Genomic DNA, 12,266 nt, shown 5'->3' on the forward strand with positions numbered 1-12,266 from the left:
CTCCTTCCTTCCTTCCTTCCTTCCTTCCTTCCTTCCTTCCTTCCTTCCTTCCTTCTTTCTTTCTTTCTTTCTTTCTTTCCCCTTTTTTGTTTCACTTTTTAAGATAGGATCACACTAAGTTGCCCAGGCTGGTTCTGAGATCACTCTGCAGTTCAGGCAGGCCTTGAATTTTGAATCCTTCTGCTTCAGTCTCCCCAGCTGGGATTTTGGTCTGCATCGCCTGGCCTGGCTTGGAAGACTTGTTTGTAAGTGCCATTTATGTGTCTTCCTAGCTCTGTTTTTTTTTTTAATTTAGTCCTATGATTTATTTAGAAAAGAAATATGTGTTTTGTGTGTATGTGCTTGTCACCACACATACCATGTGGGTTCTGAGAATCAAACTCAGGTTTTCTGGCTTTGTGATAATTGCCTTTACCCACTGAGCCATTTCTGTGATCTCTGTTAGCTCTAGTTTCCTCATCTCTAAAGTTGGCAAAGTGTCCTTTAATAAACAGGAAGAAAAAGAATAGTGCCCATGCAGCGTACTTTGTAACCAAGTGCCCTGAACAAAGAGTTCATTGTAGCATGGGAGGGAAGCTAATGCTCTTTTGTGCAGAGTAGAAGGAAGTAACTTTCCTAAGGGTCAGCATCTGTAGTAAATGGTCTTTCTAGAAATGTGTTAGTTGAGCTGGGAAGTTAACTGTGCAAGCATGAGGCCCTGAGTTTGTTCCCAGAACCCACATGAAAAGCCAGGTATGACAGCAGATGCCTCTGATCCCACCTGTGGAGAGACAGAGAACTCTCTGGCCAGCCAATCTGAATTATTGAGCTCTAGGTTGAGACCCTGTCTCAAAAAAGGGGAGAGTAGTTGAGGAAGAAATGGGATGTTGACCTCTGGCCTCTGCACACTCAACTTACATATGTATGCTCGTTTCTAAGATTAAATTTGTGTCTTGTACGCTTATTTTAATAACAATGCCACTTGTCACTTTTTCAGTGATACTTTTAGAAATAATAGTCAAAACCAAGTCTTAAAGGAAGGTCTTACAATATGAGATTAAGCCCAGGCTTTAATAATAGCCATTTCTAGTATATCAGTGTGTTCCAATGCCTACTTTGTGCCAGGCAGGCATGACTGAGCATCTAATTGAGAGTTTAGACTTATGTGGAGTAAAAGCAACAGTCCTCTTTGCTCCCTTTTCTTTCTTAAGGCAAACCCTACAATTGACATTCAAAGATATTTATAGAAAATGTTGTGTGTGTGTGTATAAGCCTTGCATTGATAAAAGAGTAGTGGGTTCAGTATCAGAAAGCAATTCTAGTTTCCAAAGTTTTACATCTTTTTATTTGTTTTAAATTGACAAAATTGTGTGCTTATCATGTGTAACTTGATGTTTGGACATACATTATGAGATTACTAACTCTGTGATAGACTACCTCACATACTTAGAATCTTATGTCATGAGAACACTTTACCTACCAGTATTTTTTTTTAATTGTAATTGCCAAGTGTTTTTTAAATACAAAATTGAAATGGAAGGTTAGCATGTAGACTACTATTAGTTCATGCTGTCATTATCAACTAGGAATACCATTCATATATAGGTGTTGGAAACTCAAGTGTGGTTTATTCATATGCAGTGACTTGATACAGTGAGCATATGTGAATGCTGGGTTAGTAGCCAAAACACAAGTTTAAGTTTCTACAGTAGTGTTAAACAACAAAATTATGAGTAGAGACTGGACCTGATCTTAGTAGTGCCTTTTTCCTAGTTGCTTCAAGGATTGAAGTAGTTAATGTTGTTTCCTTTTTATTTTAGGCTGGTACACACCTCCAAAGGAAGATGGCTAACTACACTGACATATGTCTGGACCAATGTCGCTTTAAAGAAAATCGTTCCAACGTGCAGACATAAGCTTTTGAGTGCCCGTATAACAGCAGTACCGAAGACATTAGCTAATAGATTATATAGCGGATAATCTGTCAACTGACATCCAGATACAGCCTTTTCATTTTGCTCACTTTAGGTATCTTGGACTGAACAGTGGGGCCTTTACTGTATTTTTCCTATTAAGTACATACAATAGCCACTTCCTACCACCTCTTTCTTGAAAATGAAATCTTTTAAGCAAGCAGGGAAGTCAGCATCAGTTTACTGCAGCTGTGAATTTACAGTAACCTTCTTATATTGAGCCTATGGGGTATGAAGATTTGCAAAATCTTGTTCGTTTAGAGCCAATAAAAGTTTAGCTGATGGTCAATACTGGTTTAGGAATTTTAGGTTTTCTAAACCATAGCCTTTTCAGGTCTGAAATCTTTTTATTGCCAAAATTTATGACAGGAAGCCTCTTCATTAAGTTGTTAACTTTTTCATGGTTGTGTGAAAGTTTGAACTGTTTCTGGAAGAATGGTCTTAGTTATATTCTTTCATATTAGGGAAAGCAAAGTGAGCCATTTGTGAGCAGTGCTTTCCCCTGCTGTGCTGAACCTGCCTCCTCCGGTTCAGCATTTTTTGGGAAGAGCCACAGTGTAGAGCCCGAAGTTCTAAACTATGAAGTTATTTTACCTTTCCACTTATTAACGGGGTGTTGCAATTGTTGATAAACTTCTAAAGTGATTGGTACAAAGACTCCTTGAGCAAAAGTATAAAAGATACCTAAATTGGAGACCATTAAATTTTTTTGCTATAGCCATACAGTGCTTTTCCATCAGAAGACCAGTAAGAATTCTGCATATGTTAGTCTTTTATACGATGTGACACAAATCAATGTGCTTTCCATTTTACCACCTTACCTGAATCAATACTCTTTGGTTGGTAATAGTTTTTTTTTTAAAATAATCCTGAATTTGATTTAAATATAAACTCTAGCTATTAAGCACTTTTAAAAAGAAACCCAGAAGCACATTTTCCTGCACAAACCAGTACAGAGTTTTTTCCTTTTTGTTTTCTTTTTGCTTTTGTTTTTGATTTTCAAGATTTCTCTGTGTAACAGCTGGCCTTGAACTCACAGAGGAGTGTTGGGACTAAAGGCACGTGCCACCATCACCTGACTCAGAAGGTGTTTCTTACACATTTGATTTTAGATTCTTTTCTTTTTCTTTTTAAACTTTGCAAACCACATTCAGGAAACTTGGCGCTGTGCATTTTCTGTTTTTAATTTTTCCTGATTCTGTTTTGTTGGTTAAGAGGACAGGTTAAAGATACGTGGTATTCTTGCTCACTTGGTTCCCTTTAAATGATTGTCAGTGCTCAGTCGGATAGCAGTGACAAGGCAGAATTCTTCAAAGCAGTGTAAAGTTCCTTAAGCCTTAAGGCAAAATCTTGAATACATTATTGAATTCTTTAATATCCTAATGGCTAGCGGATTTGACAGCTGCACATTTGGCATGCTTTGTTTTTTGGATTTTATTTTTCATTGCAGATTTATTTGGCAATGTACAGTAAATTTTGTAAACTTGCATCAAGTTTATGAATAAAGAACCATTTAAAAATCGCTTTGTCACCTTTCCCTCATAAGAAATGCTGTGATTCAGGTGTCTCTAGCTCTACTAAAATTCTCGGGTAGGGTATTTAAGAGAGGATGGGTGTGGAGAGATTTCAGGGGTGAAGATGAAGGCTGATTTAATGAGAGAGGTAGGGAACCTAGAATTGGTATGCATAAACAGTGCACTCAATTTTTCTTTAGCCATTCCCTTTACAGTCTTTAAACTCAAATGCTTGTGGGTTTTTTTTTTTTTTTTGGATGGGTTTGTTGCTGTTGTCGTTTTTGTTTTTGTCCCATTTTCCAGCCCAGGCTATCTGGCAGGGAAATTGTGGCTCAAGTACTATTTTAATTATATCCCTAATTTTCTCAGGATACTAATAGCACACTCCCTCTATTGTCTTATGACCCTTATACACACCGCTGACAGTTTATCTTACAGGCTCTAGCTCAGTATGTTTGGATAATACTCTTTTTCCTCCGTGACTGAAATTTGCCATTCATCTTTGGTTTGGATGTTTTATTTGAATGCCATCCACCCTACTTCATTCAGAAACAGTGGCCCACTCCGAAGGCCTCTTAGGTGTGGGAATCTTTAGAAGTCCTCCTCTTAAACACACTGCCTTCGTTTTCCCTTGGTCCTCATCACATGCCGCTGCCCACCCCCAGTGGGTCTATTGAGTAGTTTGGGGCCTATAGTCCTGAAAGTATGACTTTGGGATTCCTGGAGACCCTGAGACCTGCTGGGGTTTTTATTATCAGAACACATTTGGGGTTTCACACATTCTCGAGGTACAGTGAAGTGTTTGGAGACTGCTTGCCATCTATGTTTGCTATTAAGTAGCCATAAGGTTTCCAGAGTAAAGTGGCAGTTTGTTACTGAGGGGCAGGGTGCTTTTAAAGACGTTTTTCTACATTAAAAACAAAACAAAGCCGGGGGGGGGGGGGTGGTGGCGCACGCCTTTAATCCCAGTACTCGGGAGGCAGAGGCAGGCTGATCTCAGTGAGTTCAAGGCCAGCCTGGTCTACAAGAGCTAGGTCCAGGACAGGCTCCAAAGCTACAGAGAAACCCTGTCTCGAAAAACAAAACAAACAAAAACTTAAGTTGCTAATGTGTTTAGATTATCCCACGTTAAATTTTTTTGAGAAGCCCAGGTTTTCGCCTTGTGAACCTCCTGCCTCCATCTTGCTGGATTAGTCATGCACCACCATGCTCACCTCAAAATGTTGTAATAGGTAAATCTATCAGTGTCGGGTTATGAGGCCAAAACAAGAAGCACCAGGTCAAACCAAGTAGCTGGGAACCAAAACCCCTTCAATCAGAAAACAACTGGATTCAGTTAGAATCAAGTTGAATCTGTTCTTTTCATTTATTCAAATGAAATATGAATAAATGAATATGTATGTGAACCACAGGAAGGTTTGTTAAAATAAACTCTTGGGCCTTGTCTCCTGTTTTTCAGTAGCCCTGGGATGAAGATCTAGTACGAGCAAAAGCATTCTTCCTATTTTGAAAATGTCTGTCTGCTTTGGAGTATGCTTCTAGCAGCAATTATAGTGGCCAAAGAATAGCGAGTGCTATTTAAAATACTCGTTTAAAATTTAAGGGCTAACGTGTTAACCAGATTCACCGAATATATCGAGTGTTTGCAGCAGGCTCAAAGGCCAAGCTGCACCGTTTCTTTCCGGGCGAACAGCGCAGGCGTTACAACGCGGCGCATAGCTGCTGCCGTAAGACCAGTGCCGGAAGCTGCCCGCCGGAAGTGGCGCGCGCGCCTGCTCAGTGAGCCCGGGTGGGCGGCAGTGTGCCGGCTGCTCGGCTTCTGAGCTTCCGTAGGGCTTGGCGAGGAATGGAGCCGGTGGGCGGCGGCGGCTCCTCCTCCACCGACCCGCGAAGTACCTTCGTGCTGAGTAACCTCGCGGAGGTGGTGGAGCGTGTGTTCACCTTCCTGCCCGCCAAGGCACTGCTGCGGGTAGCCGGGTGAGGGCGAATGGCGCGGGAGGAGACTTTCGTCCCCTTGGGTGGCGGGTCTGCCCAGACCGGGACCCCTGCACAGGTCTCCTGGCGCTCGGCCCCTGCAGCGCTGCAGAGGGCGGGAGCGGTCCTCCCGGCGGCAACCTTTTGTGCTTTTGCGTCCCCAGAGTGTGCCGCCTATGGAGGGAGTGTGTTCGCAGAGTGCTGCGGACCCACCGCAGTGTGACCTGGATCTCCGCAGGGGTGGCGGAGGCCGGCCACCTGGAAGGACATTGCTTGGTCCGCGTGGTAGCAGAGGCGCTTGAGGCAAGTATGGGTGTGTGCCTTGGACAGTCATTTGTAGGGCTGGTGGGCCATCTTTCAGAACTTTTTTTTTTTTAAATCACGATTATGATACATGCTTTTGCTTTTAATTTGGGGACCTTTGCTCGTGGTCCGGAAAGACTTTGTAATAAACGTCAGGTGTTGTAAGGGCGTGCTGCAGATGCTCATTAGATGTTGGGCAATTGAAGTTTACAGGTGTCGCTGTTACAACTTCTGCAGACCCTTCACTTGTCTCTGTTTTGCAATGAAGGCATTCTTATCAGGGTCACACACTAGAAATAAACTAAAATTTCTACCTAAATTACTTAAGTCACAGCCCTTATCTCATTTGCGTCCCTGGATCCAGGAAAGTCATTACACCGGGAGGTGAAGACAGATTATAGAGCCGGTAGTGAAGTTCCGGTATCTCACTGAGAGGCAGAGACCCTTGAGAGGAAATTGCCAACTTGACAGTCCATTACATCTTATCCCTTAGTATGTATAATATTCAAACATGAATGTTCTATTCAACGACAGTGTCACCTCCAGATTGGAAAATTATCATCAATACATGAGTTTATTAGAGTTTGTTTTTGTTTTGTTTTTTCAACTTAACACAAGCTAGAAAGAGGGAACCTCAAGTGAATGCCGTCATCAAATTGCCCTGTAGACTAGTTTGTAGAGCATCTTCTTTATTCGTGTTTGGTGTGAGAAGGTCCAGCTCACTGTGGGCTGTACCAGCCCTGGGCAGGTGGTTCTGGGGTATATGAGAAAACACACTGAGCAAGCCATGGAGAGCAAACCAGTAAAGATGGCTCCTCTGTGTCTTCTGCTTCAGTTTCTGCCTCCAGGTTCCTGCCTTGGTTTCCTTCTGTGAACTGTCATCAGGGATATGTAAGCCAAATAAGCCTTTTCTTCCCCAGATTGCTCTCGGTGCTGGTCAGTACCACAGCAATAGAAACTAAACTAAGATAATACGTTACCTAAAAAGACATCTGAGGTTGGCCTGAAAGGGACTTTCACTGGTCAAATTGGAGATAACTTTAGCATTAAAATAAAAGCTGATAGTAATAAATGCATCCTTCAGTAAGAGACTGCAAACATACTGCTGTCTAGTTTTCAGACTCCCATTCAGATTTTGCCCCATTACTGTTCATGATAGCAAAAGGATTCAACTCCCAGTAATTTTAACTAAAAGTTTCTTTAACTAAAATGTTTCTTTGATTTGTTCAGTTTCACCAGCTTGACTTTTCCTGCCAGGACACTTAAGAAAATCCAAGGCCAGTTAATTTGTAAAATATTCACAAAGTGAGTGTGACCGAGGTTGATTAGATTTCATCAGGAATGATGGGAAAGCAAGGGTGTGTTCTCCCAGTATTCTTCCAGGTGGCCTCTGGTTTTCATTTCTCTCATTATTTTAAATTATTTGATTCAGGTGATATCTACCAGAAGCCTCTACCTTTAAATTTTCTGGCCTGCAATGAATAAGTATTTCTGGATAGAAACTTTGAAACTTAGTCTTCTCTTTCCTTTTGTTGTGTGTGTGTGTGTGTGTGTGTGTGTGTGTGTATGTGTGTATGTGTATGTGTGTGTATATATATATATATGTATGTATGTATGTATGTATATTTGCACATGCTGTTAGTCTCTTATTCAAAGCTCTATCTGTTACTGTGTCTATCTTGTGCTTACACTGTCTTTGGTTTGGCTAGTGAGCTCCCAATCCAGCTTCAGTGTCTTTTAGGGATGACCTTACTTTTTTAGTACCAGATGTTTTTAGCTTGTTTTTTGCCTGCTTCATTTGGGAAATTAGTGGTTTCTCTAGTAGTCTTGACTGCTTTTAGTGGAAGTTGGTATTTAGAACTAAGATTTGTACTGTGTAAGTACTCACTGCTGCTGAGGGGTTTGCTGCCTCTACTTTAGCCCAGATAGGACTACATGTATGTATCTACATATAGTTGTTCTTTGGTGTTGTCAGGGTATTCGTTGCCCCATATTGAAGTCCACAGATGCTCAAGTCCCTCATAAAGTGGCATAGTGAGGCTGGAGAGATGGCTCAGAGGTTAAGAGCATTGCCTGCTCTACCAAAGGTCCTGAGTTCAATTCCCAGCCACCACATGGTGGCTCACAACCATCTGTAATGGGGTCTGGTGCCCTCTTCTGGCCTGCAGGTATACACACAGACAGAATATCATATACATAATAAAGAAATATTTAAAAATAAATAAAGTGGCATAGTATTTGTATTAACTTGCATAGCTCACCCTCATATTTAAATTTAAATCTCCAGATTATTTATACCTAATCTAAGTAGACTATATAAGTAAATAATGACAAGAAAAAGTTTGTACATACTCATTACAGATGCGCCCACCCCCTTTTTTAAATAGCCACATTTGAGTCCTTGAATGAAGAGAGAGGTGGAAAGCTGACCAGATGTGTATCTGGAACTATGTTTCTATCTGTGCATGGAAACTCTTGCGTTTCTTTAAATGCAATGTGTCCAATCCTACCTAAGATTTTGTCTCACTTCCTCTCATGTTTATTATATCTCCCTTTTTGACAGTGGGAAACCTAGCTCTTAAAAAACAAAGCTTTTATTTGTGTGTCTGTCTATATATGTGTACATGTGTGCAGGTGCCCATGGAGGTCAGAAGAATGCATCGGATCTTTTGGAGCTGGAGTTAACAGTTGATTGTGAACTCTGTCCTCTGAAGAACAGCAGTCGATCTGATCTCTGCAGCATCTCTCCGGCCCTGGCTCTTGTCTTTAATGTGCCTGTCCCAAGTTCCATGCTAATCTTGTGTAGGTTTTCTTCTTTGCTCTTTTGGACTCTTGGACTCATACCCGGAAGGCTGGCTAGCCTCTCCCAGGCCTGTTGGAGTATTGTTTCTCTCTGATACATTGATCACAACCCTACAGTTTGTTTTTCAAAGTCTGTTATTTGGGAAAATTCAAAATACTAGCAAAGCTTTTTCCACAGAAGTGTTTTCTGGAGCATCATATACAGTGAGGGAGCTTAAAACAACCCGCTGTTCAGTAAAAGAAATCATGAAATTATAAATTGCAAGGTACATTCAGTGATAAGATCTTCATAAAGGGGCTGGAGGGATGGCTCTGCGGTTAAGAGCATTGTCTGCTGTTCAGAGGACCTAAATTCAGTTCCCAGTCACAAATGCCTGTAACAACTGGTTTCTGAGGGCACCTGCACACATATAGCACACACTTGGACACATACATAAGAAATAAAAAGTTTAAAATGTTGGAAAACAGATTATTAAATTATATACTTAGTGTCATCTAGTCGTGTGATTTTTTTTTTTTAATGCTCTTTTAAACTACCTGTGGCTGTTTTCAACTTTTTACCACAGTAGGCATTATTCTTCTTTGGCTGTGAATTTCATACATTGTAGTGGTTCTTATATACAGAGAGTCTTAGACCCATTTTTGGCTCAAGCTAGCAATGTAGCTTTGACCTCTCTGAGCCTTAGGTTCCATTTTTATAAATTGAAAAGGGAGAACAATAATTCTTTTGTGTGTTTATTGGGTTCGTCTAAGGATTAAATGGCAAAAAGATAATGTATATAACATGTTATTTATAATATATGGCTATAAATTTTCGATGGATATTAAGAATTGTCATAATATCACTATTAAAGTTCAGTTAGTAGTAGCTCTAAAGAAATCAAACTCTTGAGACAGAAGCATAGTCTCTAAGTGATACATGCTGCTTTCTCTGTGTTTTCCAAATCATCTTGTGGATAGAGTATTTTAATATAGATATAAGGGGAGTTGCTTAACTTCCTCTTAGAAATATTTTGAACTTTTTTATAAGACAGCTTGCCATTTGTAACTTGTTTGAATAGTGTAGTCCCAGGCTCCTTGTGCTACAGTGAGAGTGTTTGAGGCTTGGCGCAATTTCTAGTGAGAATTAGGAAGGGAAATGGAGACGGGTGAGTGCCAGAAAAAAAGAACCTTAGAATCTCAAGACGAGGCTTGTGTATTTATCTAAACACAGGACGCTCAAGGCCTGACTACTTTGAAATTTACCACTGGTTATGGCAGAGGCAGAAGCAGGCTCTGACTCCTTCACTCAGTAATTATGATTATTAATCCAATAGACCAAGTTTGTCTGGTAGCTCAGTGGAGTTGGAGGTACTGGACGGTCTGCCTAGCCATAGCTGAAAGGCAAGCAGTCTGAGTGTTGCCAGGGTTTTATCTAAAAGGGTTTCCCAAAATATGTACGAACTCTGGAAATTTAAATTGTGTCAAGTAGTTACTTTAAAAAATGTCAGGTGATCCAGGCGGTGGTGGTGCACGTCTTTAATCCCAGCACTCGGGAGGCAGAGACAGGTGGATCTCTGTGAGTTTGAGACCAGCCTAGTCTACAAGAGCTAGTTCCAGGACAGGTTCCAAAGCTATAGGGAAACCCTGTCTCGAAAAACAAAACAAACAGAAACGTCCGATAAAACCAAGAATTTGTATCCATAGGTCATAGGTCTTACCCAGCCCACAGAATAGTATTTAGTGTCTTTCATTGGTTCATCTAGAACCTACTCTGAAACATGTAAACCTCCTCCAGACTGCAAGGCAGTGAAGTTGTGCTCCATAGTCTGCGCCTGATTCCATTCTGATAGAGAAGCACTTGATAGAAGGCTCTTCCATTTAGTGCACACGTGTCTATGATGGGAGGCGTAGAAAAACCAGTGGTCTGAAGAACCCTGCTCAGAGTGGACACAGCACAAGCTGTAAGGATGTCACATGGAGGTCCCCAGTACAAAGGGTGTGGCATCTAGGAGCAGGCGTTGAGAGGTTTGTTCTAGGGTACATTAAAGGAAACAAGTTTAAGGTGCTTGGCAGCTAGGGAACATGTTCAAGTGTGGGCAGGTCTGGTAATACTGAGCTTGGAGCTGGAAAGGAAAACCAGAAGGGGGGTTCAACCTGTGTACCTGCTGCCGCCATCGGGATGCTTCTTATTTCCGTTCCTGTTCAGTAAAGTGAGAGTCAACTTTAACTGGTAAACCAAATATCTGTTCTAAAAAAGTAAATGAACTTCTTGAGGCCCGAGATAAATTTGATGTGAAAAAAAAAAATACTGCTTGTTGTTCTTAATTTCTGGCTGGCTTTCTTGTCTGTGGGTTAGAAGGTAAAGACGTTAAGGGAGGAAGAAGACACAGACACGCGGCGGTTCCACGTGGGTGCACTTTTAATGGGGGAGGGGTAACAACGGACAGGTAAAGGTGTGCAGACACAACAGGAAAGGCGGGGAGAGAGAGAGCTCGTGGCGGCCCTCGCTTTTTAACGGGGAATGCAAAGGCTTCTGGAAATTGTCCGTATCCAGGAGAACGCTGGGAACTGTAGTTCCGCAAAGGAACAACACTGCTACTCAGTAAATAAACTGATAAGAGTAGGAGTGACCCATGAGAACTCGGTGGAGGGAGCAGTGAGGACTGGGACGGGGAGGGAGCAGTAGCTTTTTTGTCCTTAGGGATAGTGGCGGATACTTGGGGAGCACAGAAGCATTTACAGACTCAGATCCAATTCTCTTTTTCTTTGTAGAATGTTCGCATCTTACCACGAACTGTCCTCTACATGGCAGATTCTGAAACTTTCATTAGCCTGGAGGAGTGCCGTGGCCATAAAAGAGGTATATGTAGAAAAAAGGGTTGGGCTTTTGTTTCCAACATTTCCTAGTGCTAAGTGCAAGCCTTCCAAGGCTTTGGGGTGCCGTTCCTGTACTCATGCCTCTGTTTGGCTTGAGCTAAGGAGCCCTTTGTGTGCAGATTGATGTCTGACCTCCTGGTCCAACTGGAACAAAGTTTTTCAGAAAGATTTTTGTTTTGAAATACTCTAAGCCTCCAGTTGTACTTCTCTTTGTTAAAACAGGAGCCTGGCTTTGGTTATCCAAGCCTGTTCATGTATGATGCAGCGCTATGGGGTTCCAAAGCTGTTTGCAGACACTCTGCACTCTTGACTTGCTAAGGGGAATCCAGCTCAAGAACACAAGATGGGGCCCTTTGGCACAGACTTTGATTTGTACACTGTCTGGCTTGAATCTAACTGACTGGAGACAAGTAGTAGTTGTGCCGTGACACCAGCTGAACAGAGATCCCGTAAATAGCACCTCTCAGACTCAGTGCTGCGCCAAATTTGATGCCTTTGGGCAAAAGTAAGGACAAGGGCAAACTATTAATGACAAAGGGTAGGTTTAGAATTGGAATAAAACAGACACAAAAATGGGGAAACCGCTTATTTTAATCAAAATGTTCAAGCTTGCCAGGTGGCGGCACATGCCTTTATTCCGAGTTCTCAGGAGGCAGAAACAGGTCGATCTCCTTGAGTTCAAGGCTAGCCTGGTCTACAAAAGCCAGTTCCAGGACAGCCAGTACTGTTACAGAGAGAAACCTTGTGTACAGAACAAAACTAAAGTCCTCCCTCCCTCCCTCCCCCCCTCCCTCCCTCCCTTCCTTCCTTCCTTGTCTGTTTTGGTATTTGTTTGTGAGATGAGAGCCTCATATATCCTAAG

At 41.8% G+C, this 12,266-nt stretch overlaps 2 protein-coding genes across 2 annotated transcripts in view; both read left to right on the forward strand.

Moving 5' to 3' along the window:
- Window positions 1-3,474, forward strand: part of Ube2q2 (ubiquitin conjugating enzyme E2 Q2) — a 57,424-nt gene extending 53,950 nt beyond the window's left edge. The window contains exon 14 of the mRNA XM_026779097.1: window positions 1,800-3,474. Coding sequence (XP_026634898.1) covers window positions 1,800-1,831 — 32 coding nt within the window. The 3' untranslated portion in view covers window positions 1,832-3,474. The remainder of the gene's footprint in view (window positions 1-1,799) is intronic.
- Window positions 3,475-5,234: 1,760 nt separating this feature from the next.
- Fbxo22 (F-box protein 22) overlaps window positions 5,235-12,266 on the forward strand; it is an 18,309-nt gene continuing 11,277 nt past the window's right edge. The window contains exons 1-3 of the mRNA XM_005347389.2: window positions 5,235-5,443; window positions 5,605-5,743; window positions 11,300-11,387. Coding sequence (XP_005347446.1) covers window positions 5,313-5,443; window positions 5,605-5,743; window positions 11,300-11,387 — 358 coding nt within the window. The 5' untranslated portion in view covers window positions 5,235-5,312. The remainder of the gene's footprint in view (window positions 5,444-5,604; window positions 5,744-11,299; window positions 11,388-12,266) is intronic.

This window comes from Microtus ochrogaster, chromosome 5, assembly GCF_000317375.1.
Source record: "Microtus ochrogaster isolate Prairie Vole_2 chromosome 5, MicOch1.0, whole genome shotgun sequence".
In the NCBI taxonomy this organism is placed as follows: domain Eukaryota; kingdom Metazoa; phylum Chordata; class Mammalia; order Rodentia; family Cricetidae; genus Microtus; species Microtus ochrogaster.